The sequence below is a fragment of the Gallinula chloropus genome (genome assembly GCF_964237585.1).
Source record: "Gallinula chloropus genome assembly, chromosome: 5".
Classification (NCBI taxonomy): Eukaryota; Metazoa; Chordata; class Aves; order Gruiformes; family Rallidae; genus Gallinula; species Gallinula chloropus.
In genome coordinates, this window is record NC_140090.1 from 77,212,407 (window position 1) to 77,238,904 (window position 26,498).

The 26,498-nt window shown below is 44.5% G+C and overlaps 1 protein-coding gene across 1 annotated transcript in view; it reads left to right on the top strand.

Moving 5' to 3' along the window:
- HTRA1 (HtrA serine peptidase 1) overlaps window positions 1-15,413 on the top strand; it is a gene marked incomplete at its 5' end in the record, with an annotated part of 35,943 nt that extends 20,530 nt beyond the window's left edge. Inside the window, 6 exons of the mRNA XM_084264942.1 lie at window positions 8,005-8,199; window positions 8,886-8,918; window positions 10,615-10,729; window positions 10,840-10,897; window positions 11,799-11,894; window positions 14,723-15,413. Of these exons, the coding sequence (XP_084121068.1) occupies window positions 8,005-8,199; window positions 8,886-8,918; window positions 10,615-10,729; window positions 10,840-10,897; window positions 11,799-11,894; window positions 14,723-14,891 (666 nt within the window). The 3' untranslated portion in view covers window positions 14,892-15,413. The remainder of the gene's footprint in view (window positions 1-8,004; window positions 8,200-8,885; window positions 8,919-10,614; window positions 10,730-10,839; window positions 10,898-11,798; window positions 11,895-14,722) is intronic.
- Between the last annotated feature and the right edge of the window lie 11,085 nt (window positions 15,414-26,498).

A 26,498-nucleotide genomic window follows, 5' to 3' on the forward strand; every position in this document is an offset into this window, starting at 1 on the left:
TTTCTCTTTTTCTGTGGCATGTTAGGGCAGGATCTGAAGGATGAAGGATGTTACTAGAACTAATTTGTCTTTGCTGAGTACGATAGGAAATGAAAGGGTGGTAAACTCTGACCACCAGTAAGGATGAACTGTTTCCCTGATTAAATTCTTCTCCATGGAAATAGGTATTGAGGTCAATGAGGAACAGAGAACTTGGAGCTGTTCTCATCCTAATATATGAGAGTGGGATACAGCTGCTGAGAACTGCAAGCACGGGAAGGAAGAAAGAGTTTTAGGGGTGGTATAATTGGTGACATCAGGGTTAATGGAGGGTAGAGTTGTGAAAGAGCCCTCTGCCCTCACCCACATCGAACCTGGAAGCCGAAAGTGATGGGAAGTGGAGGTGGCTCTTGCCTGGAGACCTCATTCACCCCTGGAAATCGGTCTCTGTCCTGCAGAAACGATCTCTGAGGCAGGTGCCTGTGATTTGGCAGTGAATACAGGAGAGGGGAGCACAGTGTATGGCTTTATTTTCAGGACTATCTTCTTCCTATGTGTTTAAAAAAGCAGCCATGAGACCCTATGCCACCCACTGTGAAAGGCCACCTGTGGTCATGGACCTGCACATTTTTGTTCCTCGATGTGACCAGTTACTACCACTTCTGTATCCCAGGCAGGGTTTGGCATCCACACAGTGCAGCAGGAGTTGGGTTTGTGACTGATCTCTAATTTGTGGAGGTATTTCAGCCTTTTGGCTTAAGGTTTTCCCTGGATTTTACTAATAACCACTTAGTTTGACGCTTTTAAGTAAACAAGACCTTCTGCCCTCGTTCCTTCAGTGGTTTCATGAGGCAATGGGGTGTCTGTATCTTTGTGGTCAGAGGGTTTCCCCATGCCACCCTGTGTGTACAAACAGGAGGCAGTGGGAAAAGCATGCTTTCCTGTTTACATATCAATATTTAACAGCCTGCATTATGAAAGAGCAAACTACTTGGATACCAGATGTAAGTGGCTTTCCTGAAACGCCGTTTTGCTTTAAAATCTGTTGCTTGATATTACGTCACTTCTGCTCAAGAGCCTCAGGAAGCTCACGTACTGCTTCCAGAAGTCTTCAGGACCCACAGAAGTTAAATAGTTTGGAAGAAGCTTGTACATTAACTCCTGTTTACTCATCACTTTAGGCAGCAGTGGTTTTCTGCCATCCTCAGCCCTCGCTGCAGGTGTGGTGTATCGGTCTAGCTCCCCACACAACAAAATGCTCCCACACCTCCAGTGTGGGTCTGACAGCACCCAGGGTATTTTATTTGAATTTTCAGGGAGAGCAGCAATATCTCACAGAATTCACAGATTCACAGAGCTGTAGGGGTTGGAAGGGACCTCCAGAGGTCATCGGGTCCAACCCCGCTGCCAAAGCAGGCTCCCTGGGACAGGTTGCACAGAGAAGCCTCCAGATGGGTCTGGAATATCTCCAGAGAAGGAGACTCCACACCCCCCTGGGCAGCCTGTCCCAGGGCTCTGTCACCTTCACCAGGAAGAAGTTCTTCCTCATATTGGTGTGGAACTCCCTGTGCTCCAACTTGGGGCCATCACGCCTTGTCCTGTCCCCACAGACACTGAGAAGAGACTGGCCTTTTCCCCCTGTGTCCCACACTTGAGATATTGATAAACATTAATCAGATCCCCTGTCAGCCTTACTGCATAGTTGAAATCCTGGTGACATAGCAGAACAACACTTGGCCCTTTTTTCTTCTCTTTTTTTTTTCCTTCCAAGCTTCCCATGCTCCATATTTAGGTAAGGAGACTCAGTTTTGTTTATTTAACTATAGATGACATACTTTTGGAGGCTTGTAATGCATTCAGCTTGGCTTTTTCATTTTCTTTGGCGTTTTGTCAAGCAGTTTCTAGATTGTAGATGGTACTCTACATTTTTATACGCTCATGGCCCATGTTTTTATTTTGCCATAACGTATTCTGAAAGTTAAATAGTTTCATTAATGTCACCAGAAATGCAGTTCCCAGGGAAGTTACATGTTTTGCCAGAGTTACTTACAGCTGAACCAGCGTACCATACAAGCATCTGTTTCTTTTCCACCTAAAAAGAAAAAGCATGAAGGAAATCTGTCACTATCAAACACAAATTGAACTTAGAATGTTTGCCTTCTCTTCATCAGTTTATTGAACTGCTCCCTGCAATTCCAGCAGAAGAGGGGTGGCAGCAGGGACAGGGAGGGGATTGTCCCTCTCTACTCTGCCCTCGTGAGGCCCCAGCTGGAGTCCTGTGTCCAGAGCTGGGGGCTACAATATAAGAAAGATGTAGAACTGTTGGAGAGGGGTCAGAGGAGGCCATGAAGATGATCAGAGGGCTGGAGCAGCTCCCCTATGAAGAGAAGCTGAGGGAGATGGGCTGGTTCAGCCTGGAGAAGAGAAGGCTGTGGGGGGACCTCATTGCAGCCTGCCAGTCCCTGAAGGGAGCAGAGAAACAGGAGGAGAATCAACTTTTTAACAGGGCAGATAATGGCAGGACAAGGGGGAATGGATTAAAGCTAAAGGAAGGAAGGTTTAAATTAGATATTAGGGGGAAGTTTTTTACAGAGAGAGTGGTGAGGGGCTGGAACAGGCTGCCCATAGAGGGGGTGGATGCCCCGTCCCTGGAGGTGTTCAAGGCCAGGTTGGATGGGGCCCTGGGCAACCTTGTGTAGCTCCAGGCCTGGAGGTTGGTGGCCCTGCCTGTGACAGGGGGGTTAGAACTCTGTGACCCTTGGGGTCCCTTCCAACCCAGACCAGTCTATGATTCTATGATTCCTTCCACAAATGACGAGTGCTGCAGAGCAGAGAAAGGATTCGCTTGCCTCATGGATAAGAAAATCCCAAGCAAAAGGCCTGGGTTTCATTTCTCTGTGGCACTAGCGATGCCCAGTGGCAGTGAGGTGCTGCCTCTTCTAGTTTCTGAGCTGATTTGTCAAGGCTTCACTTACATTACCTGACTCAGTTGCATTGCTGAGATATAGATCAGGTGGACATCTGGCCCCTGGCTGATGATGTCCTTCTGCACTTGTCCTGGTGTCAGCCCGTGGGACAGCTGGATCTTCTCGTTGGGTGAAGCTGTTTCTTGTGGTGGTGTGCAGCACTCCATTTCGTGGGAGTTATGTTTATCTGGGGTTTGAGTCAAATCCATATATAAAAATGTCCGAAGCTCTTTGGGATGAGAAAGGCTTAAAATATTAACACTAATTAATGGCTGCTTCTCCAGCTGGGTGTAAACAGTGAGTCATGTGCCACTCATAAGTTTTGCACGTTCAGTCCTCTTTCTGTGTACTTGCAGAATGCCTGCTTGCAGATTTGTTTTAGTGAGTAAACATGGATCCTGGCAAACCCCTGGGGCTTCATCAAATGGAAAACGAGGTTTAATCAAATGAAAAACAGAGGGAGGAGGGAAAGAAAAGACGTTATGTGTTGTCCAAGGTCACACAGTGAGTCACTGGGAAAGCTGGGGTTTAGGTGCTGGGTGTTTCTGGCTCTGTGTTCATTTTGCTGCAAGGCATGCTCGTTTGTCTGGGATTTTAACGAACTGTGGTGGCAAATCCATAGTTAACCGAAGAGAATCACGAGTTGTGATAGTAGTTACGTCATCCTGATGGCCATCAGACGTTATGTAAGAATTGAAGACTGCCCTCTTATTAAGTAATTAAGGGCCCTAGACCCAAGCACTTAAACTTGGCTTGCAAGGCCTGCCTTAACATCCCAGGGAAGAGCTTGCCAGCAGAGGCATGCAGGAGCAGGCTGGGTGTTCTGGTAACGGATCTGGTGACACCCACTGTTACAAGTCTTGCCCTGCCCTTCCAGGGCTGCTCCAGTGGACTGTGGAAGGACAAACTTCCCATTCCATCCCTCAGTGCACAGGGGCTTTGTCTGGCTTTATGCTGACTCCACTTCAAAGCCAGCTTGACAATTTAAATAAGTACATGGGGGGGGTTTTGGTAACGGAAAGTTTAGTTCTGAATGGGACAACATTATTTTTAAACACCTAAATTCCAAGCCACCACCATGAATGCACTCATCATAACCAGCAATTCATGCCTTTTTCCTTGTGGAGGCACTAATGAGAGTAGATTTACTTGCAATGTATTTTAGTATTTACTTGGAATGCTTTTGGTGTGCTCAGCACCACACTGCAAGATCATAAGGAATAGCAGTTCAAGCAGTATGTGAACCCCACTGACTTTCCTTCACCACATAGACTCCCAGACCTTGGAGCTCTTCTTCAACTGTGCTCAGCATCCTTCTCCTCTAAGTGTGATAGATACCCATGTGGGTCAGCCTTCCTTCCTCTCCTATGGCATGAGGCTACATAACAGGGAAAAACTAACTCTCCTGGTTAACAGAATACAGCAAATCAGATGCCTTGGTTACATATGTGGCTGTCTTGACATGGTATTCTTCTTCTTTTTACATAAGGCTGCAGCTGTTGCAGAAATGTGCTGCACAGAGAGTGCCTTTTCCATAACAATGTTTCATAATATGTGCAGAGCAAGGCGATCCCTGCGAGCTGGTTTTTGTTCCTAGCAAAGGAGAGGTTAGCCAAACTCTTTCCAGAACGCCTGTTGGATCACACAGATGACCCGCAGCCAATCCTCGCAGCGTTAGGCTTTGAACTGCAGCCTAGCTAGTATAGGCACAGGCTTGAAAACTCAGCACTAATCAGAAGTAATTGTATTAGTCAGAGATTGTTCATGTTTTTCCTTTCTGCTGCCAAATGTGATTTTGGCTTTGTGACTGCTTTTCTAGCGAAGGAACGTTGTATAAGTCTTTAACTTTCTACATCACCAACCTTTTCCTTTATTTTTTTTTTTCTATTAGTGAAGAAAAAAATGGTTTCTGATTTATTTTGCTTGTCTGTATTCTGTTTGCTGATAAACGCCCTCTTTTCTCTGGAAAACATCTATTTTCTGTGCACTGGGATACAAACACCACCCCAAAAAGTGGCTTTTGTTTTGTTGAAATTTTTTTTTTAATAAGGAAAAGCAGTGCCAAAAAGAGATGCTCCTCTTGACCAACAACATCTTGAAAACACGTGCTACGTAAGCTTAATAGCATCTGGCAGGAGAAGGGCCAGGATGCTCCCTCCATCCAAACAATACCCATATGGGGCTGTTCGTGTTGCATATACTGCGTGCTTCCCAGCACAGCTAATCGTAGCTGCCTCTTCCCTTGCTGTACTGGGGACGTCCCTTGGAGTCAGGGCTGTGGTCTGAGATTATGAACTGCTCAGGAGCGTTCCCTTGGAATGTTGCTGCTTGACTGCTGTGCTGCAAACACAATGGGGAAGCTGGGTATCACTGTTAAACTCTTCTCAGAATTAAACCACAGCCTTGGTTGGGTTTATCTATGGCTATGGCACTGCTAGGGACTGTGGGCAATTATAACTGCATTGCTGGTCCTGAAAACTTTCCTCTCAAAGCTAAATGTTTCTCTCCTTACTGTGTTGCCTATTCTCTTTTTCTTCCAACTGATTCTGTTCAACGAGCAGTTGGTTAATTATTTTTTGGATGCCTGGAGACTGAAAGATAAGTTTCCATTGAGCATCTTATCCTGTCAGGGATTTGGCAATGAGTTTTATTAAAGCAGTCTGCTCATTGGAGTAAAATTTTGGTGGTGGAATTGTAACAAAGTTGGATAAAGGATACACCACAGGACTAGGCTTGTTAAATAGTAAACCCATAAATTCTGTATTTGCAGCAGTCTATAGTTATGACTGATGCCTTTATTTTTTACTTCCTACTTTACAGATGTTGTCTAAGTCCTATGATATTTGAAATAAAACTGTAGGTGAAAAAGACAGAGTGATGAGCAGTTGGGTTAGTTTATATCAGCAGATTTTTGTCCCTAAGGGTGACTTACCAATACAGGCATTCAAACTGCTAGCAACAAAAGACCCCCGTAAGAGCTAGCTTGATTTCCAATATAAACATGTAATATTTTCCCTTTTTGCCAAAATTTAGTAATGATTCAGCTTCTATTAGCTTCTGAAACAAAATTATCATCAGCTTTTGGGAATCTGTACAGAGATTTGGGCCATATTAAATATTGCCTTGTTTCATTGCCACATGGGCCCACAGTATACAGCTTTAATATCCCAATAAGTATAGACACATAAATAAATCAGCATGTTTTGGAACAAGTATAGGATGAAAATGTCACCTCTGCAAGTTTTCCAGAGGGGATGAACTATGAGAAGGGTATTAAGCCAATTTGTACCTTCCTTTTAGGTACACAGCTCAAGAATAACTTGAAGGAATCCTTCCCTGTGAGGGTGGGGAGGCCCTTGCACAGGGTGTCCAGAGAAGCTGTGGCTGCCCTTGGATCCCTGGCAAGGCTCAAGGCCAGGTTGGATGGGGCTTTGGGCACCCTGGTCTTAGTGGAGGGTGTCCTTGCCATGGCAGTGAGTTGGAACTGGATGGACTTTGAGGTCCCTACCACCCAAACTGTTCTGGGATTCCCAAATTAGGTATCCTGGTATTTATTAAAGTGGCTATGTTACCTACCCCTTGGAAACTGTTTGAAGTTAATCTCTAGGAGGGCCTTCTCCTGTATCTAGAATCACTGGCCTGCTGTGGAAGTTTATACTGAAGCCTTTTTCCTTTTGGAGCCAGGTTTATTGAACAGAGGAAAGAATTTTTGACACATAGCAAGCCTGGAGGAAAGCTATGTTAAAGTTAGATTTGCCAAGCAAAAGATGTGCATCCCTTCAGACAACTTCTGTTTTGATTCAGGGTTCAGTAACCTTCTAATCCTCCAAATCCTGAAGTCTAAATTTATACATGTCTAGGTCCATTGATCCTAATAGAAATCATCTCATGATGTTAAATACCTGGGGAGGGTCAGGGTCATTTGGGCAACAGATAAAAGGAGTAAAAAAGTTAAACATCACTAAAAGGGTAAAGACTGATGTTTAAAAGTGTTGGGAGGAGGAGATGTGGAGCTCAATGTGTATTTTACAGGCAGGTAATAAATAAAGGCAAAGTATTTATTTGAAACATAACCTATTTCAGTATCTATTTCTTAATTACTGAGTGAGTATGAGGCCTTAAGAGCTTCTCAGCAGTTTTCTGATTGCCACGGGGCGGTTATTGGTCCAGCTTCTGTCACCTGTTATCCAGTCAATTCAGTTCCTGTGCAGATAGAACGTGTCTTGGAGAAACTGTACTTGGTTCCCTTGACCCACTGCACTGGCAAGGGTGTGTAAAGCCAGACTTCCCTCCTTTTTTTTAATTGCTGTAAATTGCAGTGATCTCCATTGATGCTGGATTTTAATGTCTTCAATAATAGAGTTAATATGTTTAGAGATAAGATCTTGAAAGGAAAACATAATGGTATCCCCTAGTGTCACAACAGAAGAAATCCCATAAAGTCTTTAAATCTTAATATCTTCAGAAGACATCAGTGTATGTAGGAGGCAATATAATTATTTAGAAGAGATGCTGCATTGGAAAAAAATGAGATGAAACATTAGCTGGTGTCTTAAAAGAATATAAAATGCTTTTAACTATATATATATATTGCATGCTTGATACACTTCAGCTGTTTCATGACTCTACAGTATCCACTCTTAAATACGTTATTTTTACTTCAGCAGCTGTTGGCTAATTCTTTCAAGAAGCTGTTGGAAACAACCCATTCCTAATGTCATCAGGTGTTTGCTTTGTACATCAGAGCATAAATACTCCTTTGGTCTTTGAATTGGTTTTGATTTAACGTGCACCTGCTCTGGAAAAAGTGTTCCTAGGGTCTAAAGAGCCCACCCTTTAGAGCAGAAGCTCATCAGGATGTTTCTGTACTGAGATACATGAGATAGTTAAAGAAAACAACATGCAAAACCTCCAAGGAATAAAAGCTGCTGTTTTTTCCTCTGTTCTATTAATATATTCAGGCTTCTGTAGAATTTATTCTATTTGTGTAGTAGTATCTTGACAACTCCTGACTTTTTTTCCTTCATTCCTCTTTGTTTTAATGTATTTTTGTCTGCAGGGTAAATTGCCAGTTCTTCTGCTTGGCCAGTCTGCAGACTTGAGGCCAGGAGAATTTGTGGTCGCGATCGGAAGTCCGTTTTCCCTTCAAAACACAGTGACTACAGGGATTGTTAGTACTACTCAACGTGGAGGGAAGGAGCTGGGGCTCCGCAACTCCGATATGGATTATATCCAGACCGACGCCATCATCAACGTACGTCCCACCCTGAGCCTGGTGCCCTTCAGCTCTTAGATTTCTTGAATGGTTGCATTGAAAATGCCAGCAGTGATAGGTTAAGAACAGTGATGCATAGTTGGCTTTTCTTTTATCCATGTAAATACAGACATCTGCGGTGCAGCAGCAGCACTTGTTATTTAAAAATTCCCCCCAAGGAACCACAGCAAGTACAATATCTGCCTGAACTTCAAAATCCTTACAAGGGAGGAGGCAATTCTCTGGTGAATAAGTATCTTTTCGAAATCCATCGTGTTTTTCTAAAAAGAAGCCAAGCTTAGTTTAAGGATTCAAGGGTGTTTTTTTCAGTTTTAAGGCAAAACAATAGTTTTTGTACTTCTGCTTTTGGCCTCCTAAGACATTTCACTAACAGCTCCCAGAGCTGTCCTGAAATCTTTCTAAGCTGCTAGTGTGGTACTATTAAAACAAAAGAAAAACCTTGGCTTTCTTAACTTGCTCTGGCAAGAGAAGAAGGACCGAGTGTTTGCAAAGCTCAGCTAAAAGCAATGATGTTAAGTGCAGTTAATGGGTTTGGATGCTAAGGCTGTACTGTTGCACATACTTAATAGGCACTGAAAAATCTGCTACAGAAATATTTCAGAAATCTCTTTTATGTTTTAAGAGGTAGATACTAACACATGTTCTTGCCATATGTTTATTTTCAGTATGGAAACTCTGGAGGACCCCTGGTAAATCTGGTAAGAGATTCTTGTTTGCTTCGTGTTAAGCTTTTTAATTTTTACTTTTTAGTTTGAAAGCAAAACAAAACCCACACAAACCAACCCCCACACCAGAAACGTGATTCAGAGCCTTCGATAGCTGGCTGACTACACAGAATTCACATGGCTCTTACTAATCTCTTCTCAGTGTTTATGTTGGCAAGTCACAAGATGTGCTGGGATTTCAATATTTAAGGTGTTTACAGTTTGCATAGTTCTGAGCAAGGGTAACACACAAATATTCCCTTTTGCCTGTGCCTGTCAAAAGCACATTTTAAAGCTGGGGTGCTTGCACTCACTCTATACTAAGCAGCTAAGCAGCTGGCACTTTCCCCCCCTCCAAACTGAAACTCAGATTCATGATTTGAAGCCAATATCTACCCTTTATTTTGAATCACGACAAGGGAATTGAAAACCCCACGTATTTATCGGGATACTGGGGCTTATTTGCTGATATTGCAGAACAGAGTCAGGAGCTGACCTTGCAGCAGCTGTGTTTAAGCCCGAGAGAGAACAACTGAAGCAGGTTGCAAAACCCAACTGCTGTGTGAGAGCTCTCAGGTCACACGACACGTGTGGTCGAACGAGGAGAGGCAGCGGTCTGCAATGAGACTGGAAGAAAGAGCTACTCAAGAGATTTTTGCCTTGGAGATTTGGCAGTTATTTTTTTTCACCCAACTGGCAGCAGAATTTGTAGTTGGGTAGGGTTTTTTCTGGGATATATCAAGGATGTATCCCAGCTTTGTGCAGTGGCAGTATCATAGCCAATGAAGTTAATCCAAAGTGCGATTATTGCTAATAAAATTTACCTCCCCTGTGAAGAGAGGCTGAGGGAGCTGGGATGGTTCAGCCTGGAGAAGAGAAGGCTGTGGGGGACCTCATTACAGCCTGCCAGTACCTGAAAGAGCAGGCAAACAGGAAGGGAATCAACTTTTAAAATGGTAGATAATGGCAGGACGGGGGCGTGGATTGAAGCTAAAGGAGGGAAGGTTTAGATGAGATATTAGGGGGAAGTTCTTTACAGAGAGTGGTGAGGTGGTGGGTGCTCCATCCCTGGAGGTGCTCAGGGCCAGGTTGGATGGGGCCCTGGGCAACATTGTGTAGCTCCAGGCCTGGAGGTTGTTGGCCCTGCCTGTGGCAGGGGAGTTGGAACCCTGTGACCCTTGAGATCCCTTCCCACCCAGACCCTTCCATGAAGGAAGGAAGCTGCTGAGATTTCACAAGTGTTTGAATCATCAGAGATGATGATTCATCAGAAACATCTCTGACAACAGAGATGTTTAATGTGAAATTCGCTCATGGAGCCACATCACCAGGAAAACCTTTTGAGTTTTGGTGAACTGTAATTTTCCGTTGTATTATTATGAGATACTTGCTCAGAACTGGTCAGTGCTTGTTGAAATAAACAGGATGAAATTGCCTGAGAACGTGCTGCTTGACTGCAGGAGGGCTGCCCAGTTCTGATCCTTCTTCTGCTAGTGGCAGTATGAGCATCCACATTGGTTCTCCAGAATGGTCAAACAGTTTTTTATCAATAGAGGGTTCAGAGATGTTAGACTTCAAGTAAGTCTTTAGGAAATTCAAAGCCAGCTCTGGAATGTGTGGTATGAATTTGTCTTTGTGATTCTTTGGAAGAAGTAATCCATTTGCTAATCAAAATGTCCTATTTCTGCAGGATGGGGAAGTCATAGGAATCAACACGTTAAAAGTGACGGCAGGGATCTCGTTTGCCATCCCCTCAGATAAAATCAAGAAGTTCCTTACTGAATCCCATGACAGACAAGCTAAAGGTACTGTACTTCACTGCTTTGAAAGAGAAAAATAGGATAAACCAGAAAGTCAACAGCCTATGGGGCTCTTTAGTAAGGCACTTGGTCAAAACCTGTTTTCCTTTTTGTAGGAAAAGCTATAACCAGAAAGAAGTACATTGGCATACGAATGATGTCCCTAACTCCTAGGTAAGTCAAAGCACTGGCTCCTCACCTTTTCTGACTCTGGATCCTCACCTCTCTGTGGTCCCTGCATGCATTTGGATTAGACTCATGACCTGCAGAAACAGCAGGGATGATGAACTGGCAGCATGTGCTTCTGGATGTGCTGGTGACAACTTGCAGCCGGCTTTTGCTACCTTTTTCTCTGCATCTGCTACATGCATGATTGAACTCTCCTGTAGACTCTTGTATGGGTTAGCTTTTAAACATCTCCCTGGCTTCTTCTTTTCCTTCAGGCTTCAGAAAAGAATAGCTAGCCACCGTTAATTTGTCCCAGGGCTCCATTAGTGTTGCTACCATCTGTCCCGTGCTATCATGTGGGTCAAGGAGATAACAGGACAGTATGTTTTCAAGAACTGCAGCAGCTACATCCGTGTTTCCACTTCTGTAAAATTGTTTTCATTAAACAGTTCATTTAATGTAAAATGAAGCTTTTGTGTGGGTTTGCTTATTCATACTCAAACCAGAAAAGGTTTTGCTGCATCCTGTAGAAATAACCCAGAGTTTTCCCATGTGCAGGATCAGAGGTACAACAAATCATTGAGAATCAAAGGGGGTTTTTTAGGTGTTCAGGATCTGCTAGTTCTAAAGTAATGACCAAGTCTTGAGATGTCCTCTCTATCTATTTAAATGATTCTTTACCAGAAATCGCCTTAAAAAAGCTGCATGCATGCAAAAAGTGTACTAATTCTTAAAATACTTTTTAAGGGTTAAAATGATTTGTGAAATCTCACATCAACATGTGTAAAATAGCTCAGGTAGTCAACGTGAAGTGAGTTAATTAAGTAAAAAACTCGTTATTTTTTTGCCCCTGTCTCGTCAAATTATTTTTGTTGCTGTTTTGTTGGGGTTTTTTTTCATTTTCCAGCAAAGCTAGAGAGCTGAAGGATCGCCATAAAGACTTTCCTGATGTTGTCTCTGGGGCCTATGTTATTGAAGTAATTCCAGAAACACCAGCTGAAGCGTAAGTTGAACTACTTTCTTCTCAAAACCACAGCCGCTGACTTAAAGGAGGCAATGATGGAGAATGTTCCCTGCTTAACTGGCTGTCTTGATAATGCTAAATTAACAGAATTATGACCATCTGATAGTTATTAGGCTGTCTTCTGCAAATCAGTTTGTGGTTTCAGTCCAGTCCCTGATGGGCAATACGGGGAATGTATCAGGATATTGCAGCAGCCCTGTCAGCATTCCCGGCTGAATGGGCAAGGACTCAGTGGGCAGGGAAACTCGTTCCATTTTACTCAGGGATTGCTTCCAAGACATCCACTGTAGCAATGCCAGCACTGAACAAAAGCTCCCCACAGCCCTGCTGGTCACTCCTGAAGGACAGTGAAGGACAAGCTTGGCTTTCACCTTGTGAAGATGTGTCCATCTCAGCCCAGCCACCTCGGTGTTGTTCAAACCCATCAGCTCTCCTGTCTGGTGCTTCTGTTGGTGAAATCCTCTCTTGGCATGACATACCCTTCTGTGCAAGAGCCTTGTCAGGAGTCACTCTACTGGGAAGAGCTTTTGGGTTTGGCCAACTGATCTTTGCCTTCATTTTTGCTCAGAACCTCACTGGCTGGTTGCTACCACCCTTGACAATGTGTCTGGCTGAAGGATGTACAGCATCTGGTCTGTGATCACCAGAACTGGACGGTCTGGCTTTTGCTGGAGACACTTTCCCTTCAGAGTTTGGTTAGAAAACCACCCAGTAATGCAGGGTAGGAAATAAGAAACATTATCAATTTCCTGAAACTAGAGATCATTTAACAGAAGAGTAAATCTTTGTGTCAAGAAAGAGGTATATGAAGCACCAAAGGTGTGTAAACAGAAAGCTGCTTGGAGCAGGCACGTGTTATCTCTTAAAGAGACTGTGAGGATGGTTGGATGATGTCTTTTTGTTACAGATTGGATGCCACTGTAAAATATACAGCATTAGCTCTCTGGCTTGCTTTCTAAGTTATCACTGCCTCATGTGGATAATTCTCGTTGGCAGTGCTGTTCGTGCAGAGTACTGCTGTATCCGTAATGTGGAATTAAACTTCAGTTAGTGCAGGAATAACGTGTCTCCTCCAGTGTGGGGCTGAACTTACTGCCTTGAAGGCCAGGTCCAGTCTGAAGGTGCAGAAAAATTGGTTTGGAGGTACAGATAACAATTAGTAGAGAGTAGGAGAATGACATTAGAGAGGTAGAAGAGATGTGAGGCAGGCGATGTAGTCTCCTGACTTGAAGGCAAACTCAAATCAGGACAGTTCACCTGAAGACTGACCTGGCATTTAAAATGTAGCCTGTGTTTGCTCTGTCTCCCTCACTCCTAGCCCCCTTGTCTGTGGGTTTCCCCATGCTGCTGATTGCCTCTCCAGTGCATGTTGTGTGGACGTGCTGGGTAGAGGATCAGAGGAGTTCTGCAGTGACCCATCCTGGGTATGAGTCAAGAGGAGAGGCTGTGTGAGAGGTCAAGGCAATCTGAAAGCGTTGCCCCATGAAAACGTTACAAGCCATGCCTTCAGTAGGCAACCAGCTTTGTTGCAACCGTTGGCCAAAGCATCCTGCTTGCAGGAGACACTCACGTAAGGCGTTCTCTGCGGGCGGAAGAGGCTGATGACTGCTCTGTGGTTTTCTGAAGAAGGATTATGCTGAAGGGCTGAATCATGTCTGATCTGGTTACTCGGTTAATATTTCCAGAACTTGGAGCCAGATCATTGTGCAAGACCAGGCAAGACGTTGTGGTCGATGGTATCCCTCACCACCCTGTTTCTTGGTCCCTGCAGCAGTCTCAGCCAGACCCACTGCCCCGGGCAGGGGAGCCTTGCTGTGCCAGATCTGGTTCTGCCCTGTCTTGCCATGAGGCTCTTTTTTTTTTGGTTTGCACGTGGTCCTGAGGTCAGTAGAAAAGGTTCTGGTGGCTATGGGCACATGGGGAAGGACACACATGCATTTTGTGATGGACTGGATCGATGAATGTGTTATTCTGCTCAGGGGTAAAACACAAAGGTAAGGTGAAGTGGCTGCCAGGAAGCTACATATGGAGAGCAACATGGATCCAGGACCAAAACTCCTCTTGTGTTAACACATAGTGCCACTCGCATTGCTCTGCTGTGTGCAAGTGAATAAAAGCCTGAGTACATTTCCCCTCTAGAATGAGTGCCTTATTGCAGCTGTTTTAAAAGAAAAACACACCTCTCTGTCTTCTACCACACCAGCATCAAGGATCTCTAGGCCCCTTTTCAGTGGTCTGTGGAGACAGGACAAGGGGCAATGGCTGCAAGTTGGAGCACAGGAAGTTCCGCACCAACATACAGGAGAACTTTTACCCAGTGAGGGTGACAGAGCCCTGGAATAGGCTGCCCAGGGAGGTGGTGGAGTCTCCATCTCTGGAGATATTCAAGACCCGTCTGGATGCCTATCTGAGTGATATGTCCTAGGGAGCTGCTTTGGCAGGGAGGTTGGACCCGATGATCTCTCGAGGTCCCTTCCAACCCCTACTATTCTATGATTCTATTCTATGATTCTATGATCTCCCTACTGCACTGTTGGCAGTAATGAATTCCTTTAAAGACAGGCAGTGAAATATAACTATGGGCTTCATCAGACTTGTACCTCCATCTGATTGTTGGGGTTTCTGTGTTACATTTCAATCTTCACTGCTGCCCAAATTCAACAGCTATTTGCATGCCCGCTGTGTCCCTGTGCCCACGTTGGGTGGGAACTAGGGAAAAACAAAATCCATCAGTCTTTTTTTTAAACAACACTGTAAAGACAGTAGAACGCTCATTATCCTAATACATTACTGCTTTGTGTTTTCAGTGGTGGCCTGAAGGACAACGATGTGATTATAAGCATCAATGGACAGTCGATAAGTTCAGCCAATGATGTCAGTGACATTATTAAAAAGGACAGTACGCTGAACATGGTCGTACGCAGGGGCAACGAAGATGTGATGTTAACAGTAGTTCCTGAAGAAATCGATCCCTAACCAGAAACATGAGCTGGATTTCATGTTTTCTTTTAACAGCATTGGACTGCTTATATCCTCTCTGTGCTGGTACAGGAAACGTTAGACTTCTGACCAACATTCTGCTTGTTCAGTGGATTAGTATTGGCCAACAGAGTAACTTCTAATAGGTTTAAGGTGCAAAATCAGTGTAATTTCACATACTCCAGATGATAATTATTTTTTGTTTCCTTCTGTATTATGTATGCAATGTATTCTTTACTGGCTATTACATTCCCTGCTTAACAGACCGACGTTTGCTTCCCTGTGTTGAACAGATTTACCATTACTGCCGCTAAGTTTTAAACAAAACCCACGCACACAATGTGTGGTGTGGTATTCAGGTATTTATAGGTTAGCTGTGTTTTAACTGGAAATACCATTGGGAAGGAGTAGTTGGTTTAAAAGAAAACACAACGGGGCGGGGGGGAGGGGGGATAAAAGTTTGGTTTATAAACACAGAGAAATCCCCAACCAAAATAACCTTTTTGAGGATCCCATCCCATGCAGGACTTTAATACTATGATATTTTCCTAGTATTATTAAAAGACTTCAACAGTACTACTTCTTGTGAGTGATTCCTTTTGCTTCCTCTTACGGAGTGTTTTTTCTCTGAACAGTGCATCTGCCTGAAAGGATGTCCTGATGGTCTGTCTCCTTTTTATCATGATAAACTTGAAACACTTTTCAGTTCGTGCTTGCATTTCTAGCTCTTCTGCATCTTCTTTTCCCAGCATGACCAGCTCGAATTTGCCCTGCTAGCTGTGTTGGATTTCCAGATGTTGATACATTTTCCTTTTATTTCCTTTTATTTCCTTATAATATTTCCTATTATTTGAATTACCACTTCACCAAAGCCTGAAATCTGTTTGCCTGCTAAGAAATTGTCCCTTTGTGATTCAGGTATTAAGGTGTTTGTAGCCATCATAGATCTGGCCTGCAGCTCTTTCCAACAGGCTGGTTTATTCACAAGCTTGGGTGCTCGTGTGTCTGTGACAGGACCTGGTTTTGGCTCGGATGTCTGGCATTCCTCTGACATAGAGACTAATCTTTATACATATATTTATGGATGCCCTTGGAGCTTTGGTAGTGAATGGGATTGTGTTACTGTGAAGAAGAACGATCAATTTTAATTACAGTGCCATTACTCATCGGGTAAACAATAGGCTAAGCAGCTTTTCCTTTCCTCTGTTGAAATATGTAACTCGGAGAATACATCCAATGGCTATAGCTGACGTTTGGTAACTGTCATTCCTAAAAATGCTCCCTCCCCTTCTTTTGGAAAACTGCTTCTTGGTAAAACTGGATGGCTGGCAGTTGGCAATTTTAAGTGAAAACATGAAAATACATGAATACAAGGACCCAGATCCTTGGCAGCTCTCCTTCTCCCACCAGCAGAATTTCAGTTCTTTTTCATCCATCCTGTCCCATCCACTCTGGGGAGTTTCTGTATCCCTGAGCTCCAGTGCCTCAGTGATTCACCTGGACCACTATACATTTACACAGCCACGTAGCGTATTGCCACTTGACATGACTGAACACCTCACTGCTGCTCTTGTTCAGTCACTGTGCTAAATCACACGTGTCTGAAAATGCCAAGGTACCACGGTGCCAAGTGCTGAAGGTCTGCAGTCGTTTCTAGCATGAAAGGTGCAAAGCAGAATGATCTTGCAGCCTTCCTTTGTTGTGTATTTGTGCCACAAGCCCGTCTTGCTGACGTCGGGTACAGTCTCAGCTTCCTGTTGAAGAGGTGTTATATTTTGCCCTGTGTGTGTGGCGTGGTGACATACAGCTCTCAGCAACTGTGATGTAAAAAACATCCCACCTAACTTGTCCTCTCCTGCACCTAACCCAACAAGCTATTCAAAAATAAGGCCCCAAAGCCAGGAAATTGTGTTTGAAACAGAAGTTATTTTTCATCCATCTCTTTTATTTCAAAACAAGCAGTTGCATAATTCCCAGAGCTGCTTGATCCTCTTTGTTCATATTGTTTGTTGTTGTGGTCTCTTAATATGCAAGCCCATTAAGTTTATTTATTTCTTTCCTTGGTTTCTAGCTGGTTGCTTTGGGTTTACCTTGCAAGGACAGCTAGCACAGCACACCTTCATGCCTCTCCTTTACGTTTACTGCTGTGAGGCATTAATGCTGCAGGACGAGCGCTGGGGTTTGTGGAAAGAGGCAAATGAACTTGACTTCTGTCAATGGTTTTCCTTCCCACTGGGATTAGTGAAACGTTTGGCCAGTTTCCAGCCTGTGTAGTCAAGGCCCGTAGCTCCATCTAGTGGGATGCGGGGATGTTCTCCTGCAGCCACAGGGTTTCCATCATGTATTTATTTGAAAGTGGTTTTTTTCATTTCTCTTTTCTGGGTTTTTTTGCTTATTATTATTAATGTCTTTGCATCAGATGTACAGAACCACGTGCATAGCCCGAATCAGGTATAGAATTTACTCTTGTTTAACAAGGGCAAGTGTAGGGTCTCACACCTAGGAAAGAACAACCCCAGGTACCAGTACAAGTTGGGGACTGGCATGTTGGTGAGCAGCGTAGGTGAGAGGGACCTGGAGGTCCTGGGGGTGACCATGAGCCAGCACTGTGCCCTCGTGGCTAAGAAGGCCGATGGCATCCTGGGGGTGTATCAGAAGGGGGGTGGTTAGTAGGTCAGGAGAGGTCCTCCCACTCTGCTGTGCTGTGGTAAGACCCCACCTGGAATACTGGGTCCAGTTCTGGGCCCCTCAGTTCAATAAGGACATAGAACTCCTTGAAAGAGCCCAGCACAGGACGACCAAGATGATGAAGGGAGTGGAACACCTTCCTTATCAGGAGTGGCTGAAGGAGTTGGTCCTCTTTAGCTTGGAGGAGACTGAGGGGTGACCTTATTAACATATGTAAAGGCTGAGAGTCAGGAGGACAGAGCCAGGGTGTTCTCAGTGATGGCAGCAATAGGACAAGGGGCAGCTGGTGCAAGCTGGAGCAGAGGAAGCTCCCTGTGAATATTGAGGGTGACAGAGCCCTGGGACAGGCTGCCCAGAGAGATTGTGGAGTCTCCTCTGGAGACGTTCAAACTTGCCTGATTGTGCTCCTGTGTGACTTAGTCTGAGTGATCCCGCTCTGCCGGGGGGGTTGGACTAGATGATCATTTGAGGTCCCTTCCAACCCCTAACATTCTGTGATTCTGTATGATTCTAGTATCCAGCCATATTTGCAGCTGCCCAGATGGTTTCTTACAATCTAAAAGGTTTTTTAAGTGTTTATAATAAGATTAGTTATAGCCAGAGACACAGGAGCAAAGTTTGTCTGTAATGCAATTAATTAGTTTGTAGGTTTGATGTATTAGATTTATACATTTGGAATAGTTTTTATTTTCTGTTGCTTCAACTCACAGCTCTTTCCAAAGTGCAGTTGAAAATCCTTGGTACAGAATGGCTTTGGCACTGTTTGTATAAATATCGGTCTCAGAGTTGGACACTAAATCAGGGAAATTGGACAGTCTGGCTTGACTTTCAGTATCTTGGAATGTCTGAAATGGAAACTGGAGTTGCTGTGTATGTGATGCCGAGTAGATGGCTACGTGTAGCTTTGCTCAGGGGTAGTTTTGCAAAGCTAGTTCACTTATTCCATGAGAGAAATGTCTTGAGCTGTGAAAGAAATGGTCATGACTAACAATTGTCTGGTCTCTGGTTTATACACCAAGCAGGAAGGTTCTGGGATTCCAATACCAGAGGAGAGGTTTTTTTTCTCTTACACCCTCTCCACACACACACAGAGTTTTGTATTTATGTCAGGGAAGCCAAGTATGTTTTTAAAACTTCATCTTTCTAGTGAGAGAGACACCTATTAGGGCATTAGATTATCCACGTGTTCTTATTGTAGATTAGAAAAATACTGTAGAGGTGATTAAAACCACAGTTGTGTATATCCAGGGGACATAGTGCTGATGAAGAAGTTACAAATCACCAATCCAGAGCAGTGAATGATGAGGGCTACCCTGTATTTGCATGCAATGGAAGGTCACAGCTGGAGTCCTTTTCATCCTTACAGAGAGAATAAAGAAACATTCATTTGAGGTTACAGAGATGCCCTTGATTTAGTTATATTGGAGGTTTTTCCTGCTGTTCCTTAATTCCTGTATCATTTCCCACTGTTTCCTCTTTGAGATGGAAAACATGGATGTGGCTTGACATCCTTTACACCATTTCTCCCCTCCCTTTGCCCAAACTCCCTCCCCATTAGTGCTGCAGATGTTTGTCAACAAAAGGAAACCAAAATTGCACCCTGGGCTGATGTTAAGTCAGACTTTGAAGTTGAATGTCAGCGAGTTGCTGTGAGGCTTTCTTCACACTGAGAGGCAGAAACAGGAGGCAGGAAGGAGCCAGGCAGGGAAGTGATGGCTGAAGATCTGCCTCATCTTACTCAACCCTTGAATTTAGGGTACAAACCTCAGCTCAGGAACCTCATCCAGACCCCAGAGCGTCAGCCATTTCAGCCTCTTTGCACAGTTACTCCATGAACATGCAAGAACTTGATTTGTCAAGTCTTATTTCTCCCACAAAATTACTGCTAACCCCAGTGCATATGTAATTCCACTAATTGGGGAGAGAGAGTGAGGAAGGAAGCTACCACAGCAGCTCATACACATTTTCTGGAAAGTCTTCCTTCAGTTTTTATGACTCTGTTTAATAGTGGGAGTACTGCAGGACGTGTCCCCGTAAATTCCCTGAGGATGCAGATAATTAGGAATTGATTACAGAGAAAATGAGTCAGAGCTGAAGCATGGGAGTCAAATTTACTACATTTGGTAACGATTTAACTTCAGCAGCTCAGAAATTCTGCACACTGGAGAGGAAAATTAAATATTTGTTCTGTTCATTCCTTTTGCTGTCCAGAGTTTATGCAGAGAGCACGGGGGTTCTCAGCAAGTTGGCAGAGTGAATATCTGATGGAGACAGTCTGTGTTACAGCAGTCAGCAGGGCTTCGGGTACTGCACATGGCAGCTGCTCAGGTCATCTCTACCTGTTGTTGATAAAGTCATGGTGTAGGCATGGCTCAAGTGGTCTAGCTCTTCTTCCACACAGCAACTTCCCAGGAATGGCTGGCAAATAGAAAACATTTTGGAATGGGTTAAGATGCAGGGTGGTTATGGAAAACCACATGGGGTAATTTTTTGTTCTTTTAAAAGTACAGAAGGGATTTTTCTATTCAAAGACTCATGTATGAACACATGAAACTACTTTCCCTGAGTAATTAAAGCTGATGACCCATCTTACTAACAAAACCAAACCTGTCTCCCTTCTCTTCCTCCATTCCATCCCTTTCAGCACTTTAATTCACACTCACTGCTTTTTTGATTAGTTTTGTACTTTCCACTACTATGAAAGCAGATGTGCTTGTCACAGCAGTGAGTCCTCTCCCAGGCTTTGCATTCCTCCATGCTCCCTGGCTTTCATCCGAAGCCTCGTAGCACGCAGAGCATCAGGGCTGCTACTCGGGACTCGTTCATCCCACCTTTTCAGCTCCAGGGTAACTTTGCAAACCCAGCTGTTTGATGGCTGTCTTGCAGCACTTAACATGAGAAGCAAAAGTTTTGCATCATCCTGTCTGCTCCTCTGTCGAGTTCCAGGGACAGATGGCACACATGGGGTTGCCACGTTTCTTCTCTCCCCTGTTCATGGGCTACGGCTGCTTCCACTGGAAGCACAGCCATCCTTTCCCCTCTGAAATGGAGCTGATGGTGCAAACCCACCAGCTCTGCTGAGCTAATTATAGGTGTGAGGTGTTATCTATTGAGAAAGCTGTGATTTAGGCTCTCCCTGTGGTAGCTGTGGGGTCTTGCCGGTTGTTCCTGGATGCTCCTCCTTTCCCAAAGCTGCAAGAGGAACAGCAGCCCATGGGGCTCATCCACAGGAGAAAAGGAATTTCTAAGAACCTCCAGTCAGGTAAGTCCACGAGAGGGCGAATTGAAGCCAAAAAACTCTGTGGGAGATGCACCAGCTGTGCTGGACACCTCACTGTGATCATGGAGCACTTCCTGCTGGTGGTGTGTACAGCGTTGCTGAGCGAGAGGGGACCACTTGCAGGAGGAGGGTGATGCAAGGGGAGTAAGTGCATGTTCATTGAAGCCTGAACCAAGTGTCTGCTCAGAGGAAGAGCTGCAAGCTCTTCTTGTAACAGGGTTGGTTCCAACCTTCTGAGGGACTGGGCAGGTCTGGCAAAGAAAGGGTAGGTTGGTAGGTTTTGTCTGAGTCTTGGGTGAATTCACCTGTCTGGCAAGGAAGGAGATTTGCCAGGCTGGGTTGGAAACCTAGAAAATTTCAGGGTGCTGCAACTGGCTTAAAATCTTGTACAGCTTTGCTCTCATAGGGAAAATTAAAACCAGCCAACCAAGCTTGGAAGTCAAACAGAAATAGGCAAATACAACACAAAAGAAGCTCTAGCTGTCACGCTCTGGTGCAAAACAATTCTGTAGTTAAAACATACCTATAATTAACTGGAGAACAAGAGTGCATTTCCTTACATCTGAATCGGAAAGCATGGTCAGAGATAGCATCTTGCTTGAAAAGGATGATAGCACTGAAGCCAAAGGAGGTTGAGAGCTCAGCTGTAATTTGAATTGCTCGATGCAGTCGTGGCAGTGCAATCACATCACTGCTCTGCTCAGTTATGGGACAGGGCTTGTGAAAGTAAGCAGCAGGGTCAGCTGTAGTATGTCTTGTTTGAATTGGAGGCTGGGATCTTGGAAGGAAACCTTCCTTTGGAAGAGGGAAACCATCAAGTTGTTGGCAAGAGAATGCTGGATTCCACCAGCAGGGTTAGTGGGAGATGAATATTTTGTTGACGTGACAGAAAAGGGTTTACAAGCTTGTAAAGGTTACTGTTACATATACAGGCTAATATTCAGGATAATCCTGTACCAAAACTGTGAAAAGCATCACATGTCTTCCTTACAATCTATTAGTTTTGTTTTTATTTATCCTCAGTTAAGCGTTTAGGAGGAGTTTATTTAACGACAAAAGCACTTCCCAAGAGAAGGCAGAAGTGCTGTGCAGAAGGAGGCTCTTCACTGGGATCAGCTCCAGCCTGCCCAATGACTCCTTGCAAACACTGTGGGACATCCCAAACCTTGCCACACATGTGAGGACTCCCTCTATGAGGGCTTCCTTTATTGTCCTAAACCAGAGCAATATGTGTATATATAAATATATATATATATATGCATGCACACATAGCATTAAAAGCTAGTCTGCCAAAGCTCTCTGACCAACTCTTTCTGTCCTGAAGAAAAGTGTGAAGAGCAAATCCCAACCCACAGATGTTTGTAGCGTCGTTGGAGTTGCTAGTAGCAATGCCCCACTCTTGGCACAACTCAAGGTAGGAAGTGGGAGCAGCTTTACATGCTTTCTCATTCCATCTCATTTGGAACTTTGTGTCACCAGCTCAATCCTCAGTGTAGAGCAGAATCACTTCAGGACTGTTGTCTGATGAGTCACTAGGCATCTTCCTGCAACCAGAGGTAAGATCTTGATGGCATACACGGCTGGAGAGGTGATGCATCTCCAGTGCACAGCCCAGTCATCTGCAATTGAATCTATCCTGTCTGAGGTTTCCATAAATATCACAGAATCAGAAGAGATCTCAGAGCCCACTCCCCCAATGCCACCCCCTGCCATGGGCAGGGACACCCTCCATCAGCCCAGGGTGCCCAAAGCCCCATCCAACCTGACCTTGAACCCTGCCAGGGGCAGCCCCAGCTTCTCTGGGCACCCTGTGCCAGGGCCTCCCCACCCTCACAGGGAAGGATTTCTGCCTCACGTCTCATCTAAATCTCCCCTTCTTCAACTTAAGGCCATTCACCCTTGCCCTATCACTCCATGCCCTTGTAACCAGTCCCTCCCCAGCTTTCCTGTAGCCCCTTCAAGTACTGGAAGGCTGACTGCCAACTCCCATGAGTTATACAATTAGGGTTTTTTTTTTCCCCTGATACAGAATATTCCAGGTTGTTACTGAAAAGCTTTACTACTTACCCTGTCTGCTACAAGCACAGCCATTGCATGTTCCTTGCTTCCTCTTTTCAGCAATTTATTGTGTATTTGATGACTGCTATCACATTCTCCCTTTGGTCTTTGTTGCTCTGCAGAGAGAGGACAATTGACCTCAGCGATTATTCTGATCTCTTTTTATCTCAGGTCACATTTTCTACAGCTGTCCTCATTACTGGGCTCTTTCCAATTGATACAAGTCCTTCTTGAAGTGCCTGGCCAGAGGGCATCACTCGCAGCTGTATGGATAAAGTGCAGCCACACGCAGTGCACCTTCTAGCAACTCAGGAGAGACTGAAAATCCATTTATCTGTGGCTAACAGCAGAGTGATTTTATATAGGATAATGCTTGCTCTTTAACTCCAGCTGTAAGGTGAGGGTTTGAAATTCCAGCCTGGTTTTGGCACCTGGTTTCCCCCTCTAGGAGCTGCTGTGCTGGCTCCCAGTGCTCCTGCACCCTGCCTGTCTGTGGCACCATGTCCACTGGTGGTTAGCACCGTCCCTCTAGACCAACCTTGTTTATATTGCATAATTAGCAGCATTGTTTTGGCACAGTCCGGATGTGTAGTAGGAAGTTGATGAATGCCCAATGCAATTTACAGTTCCAGTCCCCCTCCCCCAGTAAATTATTAATCCATTTCCAAGAAGAGATGTCGCACACTTTATATTAGGTGTGATTTCATGAGGACAGGGAGGCTTTTGTGTCTCTCTCCTTGTTGCTCACATCATCTCAGCAGTATAACGTATCAAAGAATCTTACATTTACTGCTCACTTCTATATAACTTCCCTCTTAGGTTACATAGTATACTAGTACATGCATATAAATAAACTGCCCACATTACTGCCAATAAAATGTCTTCTGGTGGGACAGGGTTTTTTTTCTTGCTAATCTATCTACTCTTAGATACTTCTGCAGGCTGTCTGTGTAGATCAAACTGGTCTGACTCACTTTGCCTTCAACTTTTTCTCCTCAGAAGTTAGGGCTCCACACACAATTTCTTGTATTAGAACTTCTTTACATGATATCCAGATGTTACTGTGGGGAAATCTTTACATGGCTTCCATATAGTCATCAAATAACTATAGCATGCTATTAGCCACTTATTTTACAGAATTGTAAATCCTGTTAGTTAGCATCAAGCATGAATTATGACATTCAAAAATTATAATGGCCTGTGCCCTTTGGTCAAAATGACATCTGCCCATTATGGAATGTTAAATATGCTGCTGCTACTAAAGCCTGCAACTTGCACTTGTTACAGGAAACCCAATTCCAGCAACCTACACGTAACCAAACCATAACCTTTTGTGCAAGAACAAAGTCTCTCAGAAGAGGTGAGCTTCTGGATTCTCAGGATGCTTACATAAACATTTGTGTCATGAAAATTCATTTTCTTGAGTCCATTCTCTTTACCTGCATTTCTCCCAAGCAGCAACAACTCACATGGTTTAATGCAGTCTCCTCAAGATCAATTGATGTCCAAGTCAAACATACAGGTTCTTGCATGGAAGTGGGCACTGCTCAGAAAGGCAGCAAGATGTATAGTCTGGGGTGGGCTTTGTAGGAGTCTGACAGCCCTGTATTTACAAAATGAATCGTGTTATGACATACCAGGGGTTTTCCCTTTTTATATTGCTTGTGCCATTCTGTGACAGATCCTGAATGGGAACTTGGTGAGGATGCCCTGTTGTTGTGAGTGTCGTTGAAATTGAAGCAGTTGATACTGGGTAGATGGATGGTGCAGTGAGAGGGGTGGCATCACCCTGGAGGTCCCCTGGCACTCAAAGTCCTGTTCAAAGGCTCAGGCAGGGCTGGGCGTTGGTAAGAAACCTGGTTTTCTGGGCAGATTTTGCCTATGAGTTTTGCCTGGTGACTTCTTGTTTATGTTTTCTCTAGAGCTTAAGAAAGAGCTCAAGAAATGGCTGGTTTATGGTTCAGTTTGGAGAGTTTTGGACAATCCCTGGATGCAATCATGGTCAGGCTTGATGAATCTCTGAGCAACCAGATCTAGATGAAGGTGTCCCTGCTCACTGCAGCAGGGTTGGACAAGATGACCTTTAAGATCCCTTCCAGCCTAACACATTCTATGATTCTATGAGATGCTCCCTGTATGTATTTTATAAAATGATGGTCTCAATTCCCCCACCTGATGCCCTGCAGGGAAAGTTGTTGGGATCTGCTTTAGGGGATTTTCTGTTTCTAAATCAGATGTTTGCCAACCCCCAGCCACAGCAGGGAAGTTATGCTTCCAGGAAAAGTCTGCTTCAGCAAAGAAATGCAACCAATTTATTTAAAACAATGGCACCAGAAAATTATTCCCAGACACTGTGCAGTGACTCTGAAGAACAAGGAGGGAGAAGCGGTACAGAAACCCAAGGCAAAGTGCCTTAATCTGATCCCAAACCTCCTGCAGAAGGGCAGTGAAGGGATAAGCAGAGCTGAGACCATCTCCACTGTGAACATCAGTGCCAGCCAGGAGCTGTGGCCTGAGGTTGAACCCTCACAGCAGGAATGTGCGTTTGGGTCATTCACAGCTTTGGTAAGAGCTCAGACCTCTCTGAGTGGGAGACTCCCAGGGCACAGTGTTAAATGTCTGGGTTTCTGGCATTTGGTGTTAGAAGTCAGTTTTGCCTCCAACTACTTCTCAGAGTACTCAGAAGGCTGGAGAACACTTACAAAGTTTTGGAAACCACATTGCAGCAACAAGGGACACAACTGCACAATTCAGTCATGTATTTCTGCTGGCCAAACAGCTGAAGTGTATTTCTGTGGTTGGCTTTTTTCTTTTAAATATCTTTACAGTGTCTCCTTTTTTTAATAGAAATGCCCTTGGCTTTGACTTGTCATCTGGCTGTGGGCTTCTTTCTTTTGTCAGGATGGCAGAAATATTTGATGCAATTACAAGCAATTGGACAAGAAATCATAGAATCACAGAATCATAGAATGGCATGGGTTGGAAGGGACCCCAAGAATCACAGAGCTCCAACCCCCTGCCACAGGCAGGGCTAGCAACCTCCAGGCCTGGAGCTACACAAGGTTGCCAAATATTTGAAGCAATTACAAATAATACTGAAAAAAAGGAGACATAACTGATAGATTTAGAACCAACAGTGACCAGCCCACCTGAATTAATGAAATTATTGCCCTAATTATTGCCCTTATTCTCAGCCTTGAGAAAAGAAGACTAAGAGGGGATCTTATTAATGTTTATCAATAACTGAAGTGTGGGACACAGGGGGAAATGGGCAGCCTCTTCTCAGTGGTTTGTGGGGACAGGACAAGGGGCAATGGCTGCAAGTTGGAGCACAGGACATTCCGCACCAAAATGAGGAGGAACTTCTTCACGGTGAGGGTGAGGGAGCCCTGGCACAGGCTGCCCAGGGAGGTTGTGGAGTCTCCTTCTCTGGAGAGATTCCAGCTCCATCTGGACACCGACCTGTGTGACCTGTCCTAGGGACCCTGCTTTGGCTGGGGGTTGGACCCAATGATCTCTGGAGGTCCCTTCCAACCCCTACAGCTCTGTGAATCTGTGACTCTGTGAACTTCAAAACT